The following is an 18816-nucleotide window of genomic DNA, read 5'->3' as shown; positions in this document are numbered from 1 at the left end:
CTCTGAAAATCCTCTATCCCCTCCCCCCTCCCCCTGCACCCCAACCCACTCATTCCTGCTTCCTGGCCCTGGCATTCCCCTATACTGGGGCATAGAATCTTCACAGGACCATACCACTGCTTGGAAAAATTGATGTGACCTTTGAAGTCTTCCACACTTTTCTCTAAAAGTAAAATACATGTCCACCTATTTGTCATGAACTAAGCACATGTTAGAGTCATCCTGATACTACCTTTAAAATCTACTTTTTTTTTTTTGAAGACAAGATCTCTGTAACTCTGTATCACAGGCTGCCTCCTTTGGCCTTAGGCAACTGAAGGCTGGAGTATTTTTCTTACTTAAGTTCAGATCTTGCAAGCTTTTCAGTAGCAATATCTGTACCTCTTCCACATGCTGTTAAAAGAATATTTGGAACTCCATTACTAGTGGTTTCCTACTTTTAACAACTCTAACAAGTTGGTAGCTATTGAATTTATTTTGTTCTTACTGTATCAAAGTGGTAATTCAAACTGATGAAAAAGTTTCCTATGTGGACATGGACTGCTTGATAAATTTTTTGAGGTTGCATTAGTTCATAGTGCCATGTAATTATTAAGAAATTATTATTGTGGTTTAAAGTTTTCTTTCCTTCCTTCCTTCCTTCCTTCCTTTCTTTTTTCTTTCTTTCTGCCTTTCATTTTTCTTTCTTCTTCTTTCCTTTGTAGTGCTGGAAAGTAAACTAACTCAGGCCGTTAAATATAGCTAGCCTGTGCTCTACCACTGAGTGGTATCTACAGTCCCTACTTAGACTTGATAATCTTGAAACTGCAATTGCCTGAAGTTACCTGAAGTTCTGGAGGGATGTGAGCGCCCCCCAGCTGAGGACAGTTACTGGTAGATAAGTTTCAATGAGCTCAAAAGTCCCAGAGTAAGTACAACAGAAAATGATTGGCTGACTTCCCATTCACAAGGTGTTAACTCCTGGGACAAATAAACATGAGTAGAAGTCTCCCAAATTCTGACAGTGTTGAAACTTCTTGGGAGACACAAAGCACTCAACTTCTTTACGATTCACCAGTTTCCAGCAGCATTGCATCTCTTCCTCACACTTCAGACTACAACCATGCCTCCTCACTCATGAGCAAAGTTAGGAAGATAAAAATTTGCAAAGCATGAACTTGGGTACAGTTTGGTAACTGTGGCTTCCAATCACTATTCATATATCTATGCTTGTGAACACTGAGTGGGAATTTAATGGTGATCTGAAATCAGGAGGCTTAGAATCTGAGTTTGAGGTTGAGTCCTATCACTAAAGTCCTACTACATCTGTTCTCTGTTCTCACCATGTTGATTAATTATTGCACCTCTGAACTGATTGCTTCCCACTGTAAACAGAAGCTTCTCTGACCTAAGTTGAGAGCAGCAACAGTTTAAGAGTAGAAACAAAAGCACGCACAAGGCGATTTGGTATCATGACCATTTAGGAAACTAAAAACAGCATCTTCTACACTAAGGATTTTAACGGTTGAAGTCATGGGCTTTAGACCATGATTATAGTACCAGGCACGAAATTACCTCATGTGGAGCAGGTCTCAATCCAATCAGAAAATAGCTGTTGCATAACAGTTGTACCATTATTGCATATCTTACCTTGGTGGTTGGTGTTGTGACATGTAGAATACAGTGCAGGGTCAAATCATTGAATTTTTCTCCTACAGCAGCTGACAGAGCATATTCTGGCACTATGCACATACAGGCAGCACTCACTGGACAGTGGATTATTAAAAAAAGTACTATTAAATGGGAAGGGGACATGTCACAAGGGATATGATAGAGTTAAAGGAGGGAACTAGGATGGATATGATCATGTTTTATTATGAACATGTATGAAATAATTACAATTTCAAAACTATGTAGCTAGATGGAGGGTTATTGCAATTTTGAAGACTTGTTTGTTCTTGCTTCTGTTTGAAGGGTAGCTGAGCAGCAGTACGTGCAGACCTGTCAGCCCTTGTCCTTTGATTTTTCCGTGACATGGATTTCCCTGAGGCAGAGAGAGTTCTGGTTCCAAGATGTAGCCAGCTCTCTCCATCCATCCGTACATAAATAGGCATGAATTAGAAGGACTAGTGAATCACTGGGAGTAAGAGGGTAAGGTAAAAATCATAAAAGTAATTATGTAATTCATAAAATATCATAAGGAAACCCATCATTATGGATCATTAATGTATGCTTTTTAAAAAAAAAAAAGTAAGGAAAGAAAGAAAACAGATAGGCTTTGGGCAAGATGGCAATGGAGTCCTTTGCTTCCTAATTGGGTAGGAATGAGGACCTGACTCATTTTCTCCCTGTCAATGGTGTCTAGCACTAGCTAGATTGCCAGTAGTGTTTGTTGGGTGATGACCTTATTATAGAGATTCCTTCTAAGAAAGTGATTTTGAACTTATAAATTCATAAAAATACCTAAGGCAGCATTTCTAGGCAGAGGATGGAATTCTTAAGGAACATTGAAGCCAATTAAAATTTATATTCTTTCCCTCTTCAGCCCAGCCTCATCCAAAACATAAGAATGCTTTCTATAATTTTTGTTTTAATTTCTTTATGGTACCAAAGATTGAACCCAGGACCTCATGCACACTTGGCAAACTTTCACACAGATCTTTATCAACAGATTTCTGCTTTATATTCTATTTTGAGACAGGTCTTGATAAGTTTGTTTGGCTTGAATCGAACTTGCCATCTTCCTACCTCTACGTCCCAAGCAGTGGGCTTACAGCCCTGCACTACCTGACTTGAATTCTTTTCTAATACTTGCAAATTGCACTCAATGTCTCATGCACTTGTATCGCAAACAATATTAAAGAGGGCAAGCCCAAGACATTAGAGTACCAGGAGTCATTTAATCCAAAAGGAAATTAACAAAAAATGCAAACACAAGTTATCCAGAGTTTGTTTACTGTGACTACATGAGGCAATGGACAGGTGATCGATCATAACTGAATTTGCATCTTAGGTTGCAATGGCCTCTCAGTTCTGCACTTCTTCCTCAGTAAAATAAACATATTTATGTGCTATTTCAACTTCAGTGTGAAGAGTTAGTGATGTTATCCAAATGGTATATCTATTTTAACAACTGGCACTCGCTAAGAATAAAAGGCAGCCATTAGACAGAGTGTGTGCATACACATACCAATGATTCATGGCTGCTCCACATGAATTCTGCATTTTCCATTTTAGCAAATGAGGTGATTTACTGAGAGAATGGAAACACCTGTGCATAGAAAATTGCACATTTCCATTTTGACCATAATTACTTCAGTAATTAAGCATCCAAATTTACCCAGTACATTTGCATGTGTAATTAGCTTTGATTCATTATTAAAGCCAGGCCTATGTCACAGGGTATTATACCGTTTTATAAATCAAATTACTGAAAGAAGCATGTCTTTAGGCAGTCATTGGTTCCCCCTCCCCAAAACAAGTAAAGCAAAATAACATGGATGAGTTGTAACACACACACACACACACACACACACACACACGAGGGAGGGAGAGAGAGGGGGGTTGGCTTTATGTTTCAAAATTGTGGTAATTGAAATTAACATATTTTTTAAACTTTAAACAAGAACCTCGTAGTGTTTCTTAAAGAGGGAAATTTCTAACAGAATAAAGAAACATTTTTCTATTTTTAAAACCATGCTTTCCAGACAGTCTTTTGAATTTGGCAGCCTCAGGAAAGCATGCTTTCCCTTTAATAACAAATTTAGAAAGGCCCTGTCCAGACAGTGCATTTGTGGCCCCCAGCTGCTCGCTCAGAGCTCAACTTTTCACACTGCAGTTCAGGTTCCTACTGGCAGGAGTCTCAGTGCAAACTTTGCAGGTATCCAAGTCCGAGGCTTGCAGTGTAGCCTGCATGGGAAGGCAGGAGAAGTTTCAGATGCTTTATAATCTTCGAAGGGTCAGTTCTGCCTGAGCTCATCCACTGATCATAGGACATGTGTGCTGGTAACCTTCTTTTGGCTGTATCTATTCCCAGATGACACAGATAAACTCTGTGCTATCACTGGAGATAACAACTAGAAGCAAGGATAATGACAGAGTCTTAATGAAGATTCACTTCCGTGCCCTTATGGTGACACTTCTGAGCTACACATCAACCCCTTCCTTTAGAGGCCCAACTCCTTCTCAGTCACTCCTTGTACCCTTGATAGAATCTGATCTTCAATCTGTGCAAACATAGGCCAATAACTGTTCCCTCCTGAAGACAGAATGAGTTCATGATCTCTACCTCTTACCCTGGGGATTGATAGGCACTTAGTACTTTCTGTGGAAGGAGAGACCTTTTCCTCAGTGATGTAGACACTCTTAAGTTGCCTGTTGCTCTTGTTAATAGCCCTTATCCAAGCTCCAGTATGCAACCCTAATGAAACACACTGGGTCACCAACCCACACACAAAAAATCTGATGTTCAGGGCAAAAACGTTGCTAGCTATGATAATAGAATGTGGGACATCTGGAGGATTTTTTTTTTTTTAAGTTTAAAGCTTTGATTCCCTTAGCACATCTTTCCTTTGTACTCAACTATGTGGCTGGCTGGCATCATCAAAATGGAGTATATGTAAAGACAAACACATTTTGGGGGCTTAAATGTGTTTGTTCTCTGCTAATATAGGGAGAAAGGAATAGTATAGTAAGCAGCTAGGAGAGCGAGAGTGGGGCCTTGGTTACCTGAGTCCCACCTTACATACCTTACAGCATGTTTGCTTTTTCACTTTCTCAGAAATGAATCCACGCCTTGGAATTGAGAGGTATACAGTATTTTAAAATCAGCCACATGATTAATTTACAGGTTTTACCAGAGATTCGATTTCTTTCTATCCTTGCTGAACTTGGATTTAAATGTGTTTAGAGTTAATGTCATTTACAACTGAAGATTTTGTCTAGTTTCGGTCTAGGGGTTTGTAGATTATGACTCATAGGTTCAACCTGTTTTTGTTATCACTGAACCTTGTAATTCTGATGTTGTGTGCTACATGGGTCTTTAAGTACCTACATAATAATAAGAATATTGTCAAGTATTTATTCTTTCATTTATTCCTTTGAGACCAGGGCTTACACTGTATATCCTAGGCTGATTCAGAAGTCAATTTTTTTTTTGCTTTTATGTAAAAAGTTTGCCAACTCCGGATCTATATCAATGTCTCATAGAACCTTCTGCAATAATGAAGATGTCTCGAATCTAAGTCCCTGAATACAGTAGCCATAAGCCTGGTAGGGCTTTGGAGGCACTTCAATTACAGTTAGTGTGACTGTGCAACTGAATTTTAATAAACTTAAAATGGCATAGCCACAAAGTGACTCACGGCTATCACATTAGAGCAGTTCCAGACCGTTTGCAGCCTAAGGACTTCATGTCCTTTCTTTTCTGTGTTTTGTGTTCCTCTCTCAAATGGATCATGGGTCCTGAGGCTGTGTGAGTCAAAGGGAAGACAAAATTCGTAATCAGATTTCTGTCCTGAACTGCCTTTCATTGTCTCCTAGCAAATGCTTAATGGAAAGCACTTGAAAACAATGCACGCGAGCAGACAGCCATTTCCTCTAAGGTGATACAGTCCCTACCTATTATGTCTGCTTTTGTTTGTGGCTTTTTCAAATTAAAGAAAGTCTTAATCAACTTTGCACTCCGGGCTGCAGACAGACAAAATCTCTCTGCACAAAGCTATATTTCTTTCCGGCCCTCTTGAAGACTAGCCAGCTTCTCTTTTAGTTCATGTCACTCACAAGACTGCTAAACCACAGGAAGGAGTGTCCAGCACACACTGTCTTTGTGAACACTGCTGAGCCATTTCCCATAAAAGCTAACTTGGTCTGCACATAGTCTTCCTTTCAACACAGTACAAACTGATCTTCTACTAAGTGTCCATGCATGACAGCAGAAAGCTAACCACCAGTTTTTCAGCCTCCAATATCTGAGTCTTTCTCACAGGTAACCTGACAAAATCAACATCATACAATTTAAGCTTTCTCATGTTTGACAACCCATTTATAAATCCTAGAATTTAAAATTAGGTTTTCATGTGTGCAAAGAGAAATCAATGAATAGGTTTAACCTAACAGTGTTTTAAGTTCTCATAAATCTCTAGAAACCAGTAACTCAGGGCCATTGTATAAGCCCTACTCAATGAGGTCACAAAAAGGATGGACTTATATGATCTGGATCATTCAGTCTGTTGCTGTACAACCTAAACACATTTTCCTCCTTTGGACCCTCAAAGAAGGCTGCCAGCCACACTTCCATATTAAAAGAAGCCCCATGGAAGTACATGGAAAGGAAGAGGACTATCTTCCCTGCTTAAGAAGAGATTTCACAAGTTCAGTGCATGCCTCCCTCTCACATCCTGTTTGCAAGAGCTGGGTCACATGGTCACATTTATTTGCAACAGAGCATGGGAACGCAAGCATTTTTTCAAAGCAGTATTTGCTCCGTGCAAAAAAATAGAGATTTTTGTCACTGTCAGATGAGGAAAAGTAGGGAAAGATGTCTTCAGACTCTAAGAGTAATTGAAGTAATTGACAGTATGAAAAAAAATAATCTACAGAACAAGAACAGTATATATTTAAAATAGATCTAATGAAAGGGCGAACATTTTGTTTGGAAAAACTTCTGGAGTTTTACATTGTATTTTACATTTATATAGTTTCCTCCACCCATTGTACCTTAAGTGCACAGACTATGTAATTTTTTTATGTAACGAATACATAACCACCAGTGAAAGAATGCATGTGAATAAATGGATATTGTATTTTGGGTATGAATTGCCCATCTCAAGGTCATGGGTTTGAACACTTGGTCTCTAGTTGCTGGTGCTGATTTGAAGGTTGTACAACCCGGAGGAGGTAGAGTCTTGCTGTACAACCTGGAAGAGGTAGAGTCTTGCTAGAGGAAGTAGGTCACCGAGGAGGTGAGCTTTGAGATTTTGTAGACGCCATCCCCCACTTCTTGTCCCCTCTATCTGATGCCTGCAGACACAGTGTGACAAGTGGCCTCATACTGCAACCAATATGGACAGAGCTGCATTCGGTGCTGTGATAAACTGACTTCTGCTGGCACGATAGACAAAATAAACCCATCTTCGCTTCAGTTGCCTCAGTTGATCTTTTTTTTGTCACAGTGACTCTTTAAAGTAATTAATAAAGCAGAATTCTGATATTTGCTTATATTTCATCTCTCACTGAGTACTTGGTAAATCACTACCTAAGGTAGAATTGGAGCACAGCATAATCTATGTTGTCATGGACCATGTCATATCCATCAGTCATATAGACTGGATACATATGTCCTCTACATTGTATCTGCATCTGTTATTTTCCTATAGGAGGTCTAAGCAATGGATCTGGCTCAGAGATAGGCAGTGAACATCCAAACCAGAACTGGGAGCCAGCTAGTACTTCTTGCTCATAATCCAGCAATCCCTCTATAGCTCCACGTAGAATCCTCCTGTCCTGTGCTGTAGGACATAAGAGGGTGGATTTGAACTGGGCATTTTTTTTTTTTTTGAGATAGGGTTTCTCTGTATAGCCTTGGCTGTCCTGGAACTCACTTTGTAGACCAGGCTGGCCTCGAACTCAGAAACCTGCCTGCCTCTGCCTCCCAAGTGCTGGGATTAAAGGAGTGTGCCACCACGCCCAGCAAGAACTGGGCATTTTGAAAGCAGAGCCTCTTAACCCCTATCCACAAGGGAGCTTTGGGCAGATAGAAGAGGTAAAAGGAGATGTATGTTGAGCCTGGGGATATAGCTTGAAGAACTTCCCTAAGGAGATACTCTTTTCTCTGTTTTTATTTCATTTGCAAAGATGTTTTGTCTGCAGATATGTGTGTGCAGTACCCACCCAGTTCAGAGGAGCATATAGGAATACCTGGAACAAGAGCTGCAGATAACTGGGAGTTGCCATGTGGGTGCTGGCAATCAAACCTGGATCCTCTGGTAGAGGGGCCAGTGCTTTTAGTTACTTGGCCATCTTTTCAACACCAGGGAATATGTTTTGTAAAGATTTTTGTTTACGTTGATATTCATTCATTCATTTAATCATGTGTTCATTGTTTCACTTGTATATTTAGCAACACAATGGAGTACTAGTTAAGTGCAAGAAAATCTCATTATGGTAAGTACTATTAAGTCTAATACAGAAGGGACTCCTCTCTGTGTCTCAGTTGATTTATCCATAAAATAGTTCAAAATGTCAAATTGCTTCCTCCTAATCTAGTTGATAGCAATGTGACACAACTGAATGAGTGTGAAGGAGAATCTTGACCTAAACTAGAAAGCTACTTGTACACATTTAAATCCCACCAGAGTAGAAAACCCTGTGTACTGTTGCAGAAATGCTTGTGTTTTAAATTAGAAATTACTGCTCCTGGGATCCAATAGGTATCATGCCATACCAGGTGTATTCCTGTTACTTTCTGAAGTCTTAAAGATTCCAAAAATCTTTCCACTCTCAGTGACTTTGAATAAAAGGCTGAAAACGTGTAGTTCTCCATCCTTAGCTGACACTGTAAAAATTGAAACACTTAGATGCTGTCTGACCTGTGCTAAGTACAGTCTAACTCTACTTGTACCGTGTGTATCACTGTTACGATGTGTGAGGTTTATAGATTGTTGGTCAGGGAAGCCTTCCCCCTCTGGAAATGTGTCACTTGAGCTGATACTGAGGAGTAGAAATTACCTCCCCACAGGAAGAGAAAGACAATGTCAGGAAGAGGAAACATCAGGTGGCAAAAGTGACATGGTTATTAGCTTGGCTTGAATGCAGAACAGAAAGCAGGCCAGATGGCTGGTATGTGGGGAAAGGGGAGAGATGATTTAAGGTCAGACAAGGCAATTAGAGTCAGGCTGTGCACAATGTAAACAATGAAAAGACTTTGTATTTTATTCAATGGGAAGGTAGAAACGACTCTAGTTGATCAGGTTCATGTTGAATGCTCTAGTGCTGCTTGATAAATGAATCCTAGAGAATAGGGAAAGCAGGAAGATGAGTTTGCTGTGTTTGGCAGCATTGTAGAGTCCACATGCGAGCAAATGACTAATTGGACAAAGGAAGATAATAGTAGACTAGGAGAAAAGTGGGCAGCTGCTAGAAGCATGGAGAAACCAAGGGGGAAAGGCTCTCTGATTAAATTTGCCTTTGAATTTGGAGTATGTCAGTGTGTAAAATGCTACATTTCACAGTCATTGTCTGGGTTAGTTAAGCCCAGTGACAGGCTAGAGTCAACAAATACTGGGTCACAGGAGAAATTCTATGCACCTATCCTTAACTGATCACTCATGACATCAGCCTTGTATCTCAAAACTGGCCAGGTGGCAACACTTACACAAATGAAATTTACAAAGTCTTGGCTGGAGAAATGACTCAGCAGTTAAGTCTTCAGCTCTTCCAGAGGACCAGGTTTCAGATCACAGCACCCACAGATCACAGCTCCAGATGGCAGTTCTCAACTGTCTGTAATACAGGGCTCCAACACCATCTGCTGACTTCTATAGACACTGCACACATGTGCTACCCTTGGGATAAACACTTACACATAAAACAAAAATAAATAAATATTTTAAAAGAAATTGAAAAATGCTAATAACAAGACAACTAATGAGGGAGATCATTTTGGGGAGCTGGTTATTTTTTTATTAGATATTTTCTTTATTTACATTTCAAATGTTATCCCCTTTCCTAGTTTCCCCTCTGAAAGCCCCTTATCTCCTCCCCCTCTCCCTGTTCCCCAACCTATCCACTCCTGCTTCCTGGCCTTACTATACTGGGGCATAGAACCTTCACAGCTACCAAGGGCCTCTCCTCCCATTGATGTCCAACTAGGCCATCCTCTGCTACATTTGCAGCTAGAGCCAGGAGTCCCACCGTGTGTTTTCTTTGGTCAGGGGGGGGGGCGTTGTTATTAAACATCAGCCCACCGCTAGTTAAATTCTGACTCCATTTGTTTATGATTAAGCTTCCTTAGAGTTTCATTTTCTTTTTTCAAAATCTATTTAATTGAACTAGGCCTATACCACTTCTTCCTCCTGTCCTCACCTCAGCCCCTCCCAGCTACTTTCCCTCAATCCCTTCCCGTGCTCCTCTGGCCTCACATGTTGGTAATGAGTTTTTCTTTGATTATATGTGCTATGTGTATATATGTATATATATGTGTGTATATATATCCTATTGAGTCCATTTTTGTTCTTTGTGTATATCTGGTTTGAAGGCTGATGACTTTGCAGTAAACAGTCAGTGAGGGGCTCATCCCTGGATAAGATAATTCTCACTCTTTCAGTACTCAATAGTTGCCTGTAGATCTTGTCTAGGCTCACACACAGAGACACACAGATAGAGATATCTCTTTCCCTTCCTTCCTCCCTCCCTTCCTTCCTCTCTCTCACTTCCTTCTTCTTTACCCCTCCCTCTAGAAATCTTAAAAAAAAAACCTATACAGGCAAGATTTGGCTTCAAAATAAAATCTTAAATTCATGCTATAGAAAAGAAAACAGTGATTGAAGGTGAGAAAGCTTTTTGGATAATGTGGGTGAGAAGCATGAGATCCAAGGGACAAAGTTTTGGAATAGTCACAGCTGATATTGTGTCAACAAAAAATGGGAAAGCATGGACTGGACAGATGGCTTAGTGGACTGAACAGAACACTGGCTGTTCTTTCAGAGGATCCAGATTAAATTCCCAGCACCTATATGGAGATGTACAACCGTTGTGTCTCTCCAGTTTTTTCACACACCATAGTGTTACAGACACATATGCAGACAAAACACGCATACACATAAAATTTTTTAAAACTTTAAAGGTGGAAAAGCAAAAAGAATGTTGAAAAAGACAATGAAGGAGCTCCTTCAGACTCACTAAATGTGTGCGTGTGCGTGTGTGGGTGTGTGTGTGTACACTTGTCCATGAACAGGCACACATGTGTTTCTGTGCATGTCAAGGCCCGAGGTCAACATTGTCTTCCTCTATCACTCTCCATATTATTGAGAGAAGGTCTCTTGCTAAATCCAGAACTCACTGATTGGCTAGACTGACTGGCTGGTCAGTGAGCTCTAAGGACCAATATTTCTCCTGAGTTCTGGTCCTCATGATGGTATAGCAAGCACATTATCAATGGAACTACCTCCCAAGACTTTCAATGAATGGTTCTATGGGGAAGAAAATAGAGGACAGTAAAAGAGAGCAGGGAAAACATCATTTGACATAAACTTTAGCTATGCAAAGATCAGTAAAAACAAAACAAACCTGTCACCACCACCATCACAAATAAAAAGCCCTATGATATCATTAAAAGCTATCTTGTACAGTAATTCTCAACCTTCCTAATGCTGAGATCCTTTCCTACAGTTCTTCATGTTGTGGTGACTCCCAACCATAATGTTCTTTTGTTGCTACTTTGTATTTTTGGTTGTGAGCCTAGCCTTTAACGGCTGAGCCATCTCTCCAGCTCTGTTTCTACTTTAAAACTGTAATTTTGCTACTGCTACAAATGGTAATATACATATCTGCTATGCAGGATATCAAATATGTGAACTCACAAAAGGACTGTGACCGACAGGTTGAGAACCTTTGATCCTGTGTTAGGGAAGAGAAAGTTGGAGAAAATTTTGTGGCTTGATATATATATCAATCACATTGTGCTTGAGAGGTTCTTAAGTTTAGTCTTAGCACAATGATTAAATATGGTCTCCTTCAGTCCTATTAACATTAATTATACCAGTTGCACTACTAATGTGAGCCTGGCTCACCCAGATAGTGCCATGATGATGCTAAAACTTGTTAGAAGGCACACCCTCCAGGTGCACTCTCTTTCTGGATCAGACCAGTCACTGTAAGAAAACTGGCAGGCCACACGCAGCTACATCCTTTCTCCGTCACAATTCTCCCCTCTTCAACTTCCTGGAAATGGGAGCTTCCTGGGAATGGGTTCTTCCAGATAGAAAGCCCTAAATGGAGTCTGGCTAGCAGACAGAAAAAGGGAAAGTGACTTCCAGATACATGGCCTACCAACAAGACCCATTGTTCTTCCAGAAGCTCTTTATCCAAGAATATCCTTGAGAATTTCCAAACATCCTCCTCAGAAACATCTTTTTTTTTTTCAAAAGAAAAAAAAAACATAGTATTTCTAATGTAACATGGTGATACCAGTAAGCTTTGCACTTATGTTCTAATGGCATAACACCTTCCTATCTCCTTGCTCTCTCACTGAGAACCTTCAAAACTAGATTCCTCTCTCCCCAAGCAGATTAGTTCCTTCCTTCAAATCTTGATGTTTTGTCAGCTCTATGAAACCCTTTGTCTGAAGACTGATCTGACTCTGTGTCTCTCCCTCCAATTAGGTGTCTCAGATCCTGAAACCAAACAAACCCTAGTATGCAGGGAAACTACAACAAATCATCATAGACGTGATTTCTGCAGTGACTTCCAATAGCAATCCAACAAGAGATCCACATGACAGAATGGCAGAACCATATGTTTAAGAATCAAATGCCATTTAGAAAATCACTTACTATTGCTGAGCTCTGCTTTAAATCAAAATAGAGGGAGAATGGATCTTTTTTTTATATTTATCCTTACAATATTAATGGGACTCAACAATCATCAAAGATTTTTACATGTGTTCCAAAGAAGGCTTAGAAAGAAAACATTAATTATACTGAAGTCTTAATGCATTATTTATTTACTTAAATGCATTAGTCTCAAGTGTCTATATTTTTTAGCATTCCTTACCCACATCCCCAAATTTCATACTTTGATGCCTCTCTGTTACAGCACTCTTTGCAACAACTAATATGTAATGCTGCTTCTGTATCTTAAACCCTGTTTGGGGCAGAAAGAGAGATGGCTCAGTGGGTAAGTATGGTGATGTGAATGTGAATGGTCCCATAGGCTCATGCTTGAATATTTGGTTCCCAGTCTGTGGAACTTTTGGGAAGGATTAGGTGGTGTGGCTTTGTTGAAAGAGGTGTGCCACTAGGTAGGCTGTGAGATTTCAAAAGTCCATGCCCATCCCAGTCTCATTCCTTCTCTGCCTACAATTTGCAGATAACATGTGAGCTCTCACCAGCTGCTCCAGTGTCATGCCTACCTGTCTGCTACCATGCTTCCTGTCATGATATCATAAACTAACCCTCTAAAACTCTAGGCAAGAACCAGACCAAATGCTTTGTTTTCTAAGGTGTTGTGGTCATAGTGTTTCATCACAGCAATAGAAGCAGTAACTGAGACAGTAAGTGTACTTGTGGACAAGACTGATGACCTGAGTATGATCTGCACGATCCACAAAGTGGAAGGAGATAACAGACTCTCACAAGTTATCCTCTGACCTCCACAATTACGTCATGGTATGTGCACACTCACGGACATATGCAAACCATACTCACACAAGACAAATAAATAAATGTGAAAAAAATCCTTTAAGTTTGTTAGAAAGCTAAGATGATACAAGCAAAACATAAAACCATTATCAAAATCTTCAGTGGTTAATAAGTACAGTCACAGGGACAGAGGTGCTGTTTACACTATTACAAACAAGACCTGTGTTGTTTAGTTTTAATAATGTACCAAAAGAGAGGAAATAAATGGAACTTCTGAATTGTTCCTTGATATATTTTTTAACAATAATTTTTTTTCTGTCTTTTATTTGCAGGTGTTTTCAATGTGGACACGGAAGAGACAAATTTTGATCTTTTTAAATATGATCTTAGTTTCTAGAGTCTTTGGGTTTCGATGGTTTCCTAAAACTCTACCTTGTGATGTTGAACTAGATATCCCAAAGGCCCATGTGATTGTGGACTGCACAGACAAGCATTTGACAGAAATCCCTGAGGGTATTCCCACTAACACCACCAATCTCACCCTTACCATCAACCACATACCAAGCATCTCTCCAGATTCCTTCCGTAGGCTGAACCATCTGGAAGAAATCGATTTAAGATGCAATTGTGTACCTGTTCTACTGGGGTCCAAAGCCAATGTGTGTACCAAGAGGCTGCAGATTAGACCTGGAAGCTTTAGTGGACTCTCTGACTTAAAATCCCTTTACCTGGATGGAAACCAACTTCTGGAGATACCGCAGGATCTGCCATCCAGCCTACAGCTTCTGAGCCTTGAGGCTAACAACATCTTCTCCATCACGAAGGAGAATCTAACAGAACTGGTTAACATTGAAGCACTCTACCTGGGTCAAAACTGTTATTATCGAAATCCTTGCAATGTTTCCTATTCTATTGAAAAAGATGCTTTCCTAGTTATGAGAAATTTGAAGGTTCTCTCACTAAAAGATAACAATGTCACAGCTGTCCCCACCACTTTGCCACCTAATTTACTAGAGCTCTATCTTTATAACAATATCATTAAGAAAATCCAAGAAGATGATTTTAATAACCTCAATGAGTTGCAAGTTCTTGACCTAAGTGGAAATTGCCCTCGATGTTATAATGTCCCATATCCGTGTACACCTTGTGAAAATAATTCCCCCTTACAGATCCCTGACAATGCTTTCAATTCATTGACAGAATTAAAAGTTTTACGTTTGCACAGTAATTCTCTTCAGCATGTGCCCCCAACATGGTTTAAAAACATGAGAAACCTCCAGGAACTAGACCTCTCTCAAAACTACTTGGCCAGAGAAATTGAGAAGGCCGAATTTTTGCATTTTCTTCCCAACCTTGTTGAGTTGGATTTTTCTTTCAATTATGAGCTGCAGGTCTACCATGCATCTATAACTTTACCACATTCACTCTCTTCATTGGAAAACTTGAAAATTCTGCGTGTCAAGGGGTATGTCTTTAAAGAGCTGAAAAACTCCAGTCTTTCTGTATTGCACAAGCTTCCCAGGCTGGAAGTTCTTGACCTTGGCACTAACTTCATAAAAATTGCTGACCTCAACATATTCAAACATTTTGAAAACCTCAAACTCATAGACCTTTCAGTGAATAAGATATCCCCTTCAGAAGAGTCAAGAGAAGTTGGCTTTTGTCCTAATGCTCAAACTTCTGTAGACCGTCATGGGCCCCAGGTCCTTGAGGCCTTACACTATTTCCGATATGATGAATATGCACGGAGCTGCAGGTTCAAAAACAAAGAGCCACCTTCTTTCTTGCCTTTGAATGCAGACTGCCACATATATGGGCAGACCTTAGACTTAAGTAGAAATAACATATTTTTTATTAAACCCTCTGATTTTCAGCATCTTTCATTCCTCAAATGCCTCAACTTATCAGGAAACACCATTGGCCAAACTCTTAATGGCAGTGAACTCTGGCCGTTGAGAGAGTTGCGATACTTAGACTTCTCCAACAACCGGCTTGATTTACTCTACTCAACAGCCTTTGAAGAGCTCCAGAGTCTTGAAGTTCTGGATCTAAGTAGTAACAGCCACTATTTTCAAGCAGAAGGAATTACTCACATGCTAAACTTTACCAAGAAATTACGGCTTCTGGAGAAACTCATGATGAATGATAATGACATCTCTACTTCGGCCAGCAGGACCATGGAAAGTGACTCTCTTCGAATTCTGGAATTCAGAGGCAACCATTTAGATGTTCTATGGAGAGCCGGTGATAACAGATACTTGGACTTCTTCAAGAATTTGTTCAATTTAGAGGAATTAGATATCTCCAGAAATTCCCTGAATTCCTTGCCTCCTGAGGTTTTTGAGGGTATGCCGCCAAATCTAAAGAATCTCTCCTTGGCCAAAAATGGGCTCAAATCTTTCCCTTGGGACAGTCTCCAGTTACTGAAGCATTTGGAAAATTTGGACCTCAGCCACAACCAGCTGACAAAAGTACCTGAGAGATTGGCCAACTGTTCCAAAAGTCTCACAAAACTGATTCTTAAGAATAATCAAATCAGGCAGTTGACAAAATATTTTCTAGAAGATGCTTTGCAATTGCGCTATCTAGACATCAGTTCAAATAAAATCCAGGTCATTCAGAAGACTAGCTTCCCAGAAAATGTCCTCAACAATCTGGAGATGTTGGTTTTACATCATAATCGCTTTCTTTGCAACTGTGATGCTGTGTGGTTTGTCTGGTGGGTTAACCATACAGATGTTACTATTCCATACCTGGCCACTGATGTGACTTGTGTAGGTCCAGGAGCACACAAAGGTCAAAGTGTCATATCCCTGGATCTGTATACGTGTGAGTTAGATCTCACAAACCTGATTCTGTTCTCAGTTTCCATATCATCCGTCCTCTTTCTTATGGTAGTTATGACAACAAGTCACCTCTTTTTCTGGGATATGTGGTACATTTATTATTTTTGGAAAGCCAAGATAAAGGGGTATCAGCATCTGCAATCCATGGAGTCTTGTTATGATGCTTTTATTGTGTATGACACCAAAAATTCAGCTGTGACAGAATGGGTTTTGCAGGAGCTGGTGGCAAAATTGGAAGATCCAAGAGAAAAACACTTCAATTTGTGTCTAGAAGAAAGAGACTGGCTACCAGGACAGCCAGTTCTAGAAAACCTTTCCCAGAGCATACAGCTCAGCAAAAAGACAGTGTTTGTGATGACACAGAAATATGCTAAGACTGAGAGTTTTAAGATGGCATTTTATTTGTCTCATCAGAGGCTCATGGATGAAAAAGTGGATGTGATTATCTTGATATTCTTGGAAAAGCCTCTTCAGAAGTCTAAGTTTCTTCAGCTCAGGAAGAGACTCTGCAGGAGCTCTGTCCTTGAGTGGCCTGCAAATCCACAGGCTCACCCATACTTCTGGCAGTGCCTGAAAAATGCCCTGACCACAGACAATCATGTGGCTTATAGTCAAATGTTCAAGGAAACAGTCTAGCTCTCTGAAGAATGTCACCACCTAGGGCATGCCTTGGTACCTGAAGTTTTCATAAAGGTTTCCATAAATGAAGGTCTGAATTTTTCCTAACAGTTGTCATGGCTCAGATTGGTGGAAAATCATCAATATATGGCTAAGAAATTAAGAAGGGGAGACTGATAGAAGATAACTTCTTTCTTCATGTGCCATGCTCTGTTAAATATTTCCCCTAGCTCAACTCTGAAAAACTGTGCCTAGGAGAAAACACAAGGTTTTGATTTATCTGCATACAATTGAGAAGAGCCACACATCTGCCCTGAAGAAGTACTAGTAGTTTTAGTAGTAGGGTAAAAATTACGCAAGCTCTCTCTCTCTCTCTCTGATACTGAACTGTACCAGAGTTCAATGAAATAAAAGCCCAGAGAACTCTCAGTAAATTGTTTCACTATCATGTAGTATCAAGCATGCAATATGCTACAAAAGCAGCTACTGGTACAGGGCAGTTGGTAGCTGCTTCAGTGCCTCTTATCATTTTCTTGGGGCCCATTGATGGGTTCTCTGGGAAAATAGGGAATTTTTTTTTTTTGTCATCCATAGACATGGTCAACTTATAAATGGGGAAAATGGAAATATTTTCCCCTCAAGCAAAGTGATGTTCTTTGCATTTGATGACAATTTACCTGCTGAAATATTCTATGTGCATGGCCAGAATACTATTTCCAAAGTAAAATGATCTTTAAAATAACTTCATTAATTGATGTTAGTTTATGAACTAGTACCAATATTTTTCAGTATCTATAACCATCATGCATCAATATCAAGTGGTTTTCATAGTAAGCCCAAAAGGGGGTGGAAAGAATATGTATTTAGGGTTATCAGGGAATAGGAAAATAGATGGATGGTAATTGTATATGTTTACTTCAGTTTGAAAAGATGAGGGAAGAGTTGAAAGAGCTTAACATTGGGAGATCATCTGATTTTGTTTATTTGGTTTAGGTTTTTTTTTGTTTGTTTTGTGTGTGTGTGTGTGTGTGTGTGTGTGTCCAGAAGACATTATCAGGAATGATATACACTTCCTTTAAGACAACTCCTATTGACCTGGAAATCAACAATTAAGCTGGACTAGGTGACTGGCAATCCCGGGGATATGCCTGTCTCTGCTTCTTTGGAGTTTTGAGTATCTGCCACTAAATCTGGCATTTTTACATAGGTTATGAAAATCCAACTCTTGCAAATAAAGTGTTTTACTGACTAACCATTCCTCCAACCTGACAGCATCAATTTTAATTTCAACTTTCTTTTTTTCATTTTTTTATTAGATATTTTCTTTCAAATGCTATCCTGAGAGTTCCCTACACACTAACCCCCTCCCAGCTCCCCTAACCACCCACTCCCACGTCTTGGCCCTGGCATTACCCTATAGTGGGGGTGTAAAGATTGCAAGACCTAGGGTCCTCTCTTCCCAATGATGGCCGACTAGGCCATCTTCTGCTACATGTGCAGCTAGAGACATGAGCTCTGGAGGTACTGGCTAGTTCATATTGTTGTTCCACCTATAGGGTTGCAGACCCCTTCAGCTCCTTGAGTACTTTCTCTAGCTCCTCCATTGGGGGCCCTGTGTTTTATCCAATAGATGACTGTGAGCATCCACTTCTGTATTTGCCAGACACTGGCATAGGCTCACATGAGACAGCTATATCAGGGTCCTTTCAGCAAAATCTTGCTGGCATATGCAATAGTGTCTGGGTTTGGTAGCTGATTATAGGATGGATCCCCATCCAAGACCTAATTTCAATTTTCATAATCAAAGATAATTTTGTTATCTGGTTCTTTTTAAGAACCCAGATATTATTAAGATAAACTAGGTATAAATTTATATGAGTTCAAAGTTTGAAATATGACCAACTTGCTATTTGGAAAATAGTGTGCGTAGGTTTTAAGACCTGAAAAGTTAGTTTAGGGAAAGTATATTTCCCTCATATGTGAAAATATCAAAAGTTTTACTTCAAGTGTAGCTA

The 18816-nt window shown here is 39.9% G+C and overlaps 1 protein-coding gene across 3 annotated transcripts in view; it reads left to right on the top strand.

Moving 5' to 3' along the window:
- Tlr7 (toll like receptor 7) overlaps window positions 1–18037 on the top strand; it is a 25581-nt gene extending 7544 nt beyond the window's left edge. For 2 of the 3 annotated variants that reach the window (XM_021153950.2, XM_021153949.2), the window contains exon 3: window positions 13670–18037. In XM_021153950.2, coding sequence (XP_021009609.1) covers window positions 13670–16819 — 3150 coding nt within the window. In that variant the 3' untranslated portion in view covers window positions 16820–18037. Of the gene's footprint in view, window positions 1–8098; window positions 8143–13669 lie in introns of all 3 variants that reach the window. The other variant, XM_029472955.1, reaches the window with a different exon arrangement.
- Window positions 18038–18816: the final 779 nt, after the last annotated feature.

This window comes from Mus caroli, chromosome X, assembly GCF_900094665.2.
Source record: "Mus caroli chromosome X, CAROLI_EIJ_v1.1, whole genome shotgun sequence".
Lineage (NCBI taxonomy): Eukaryota > Metazoa > Chordata > Mammalia > Rodentia > Muridae > Mus > Mus caroli.
Note: the sequence above shows the minus strand (reverse complement) of the source record. Positions and strands in the feature narration are given on the sequence as shown.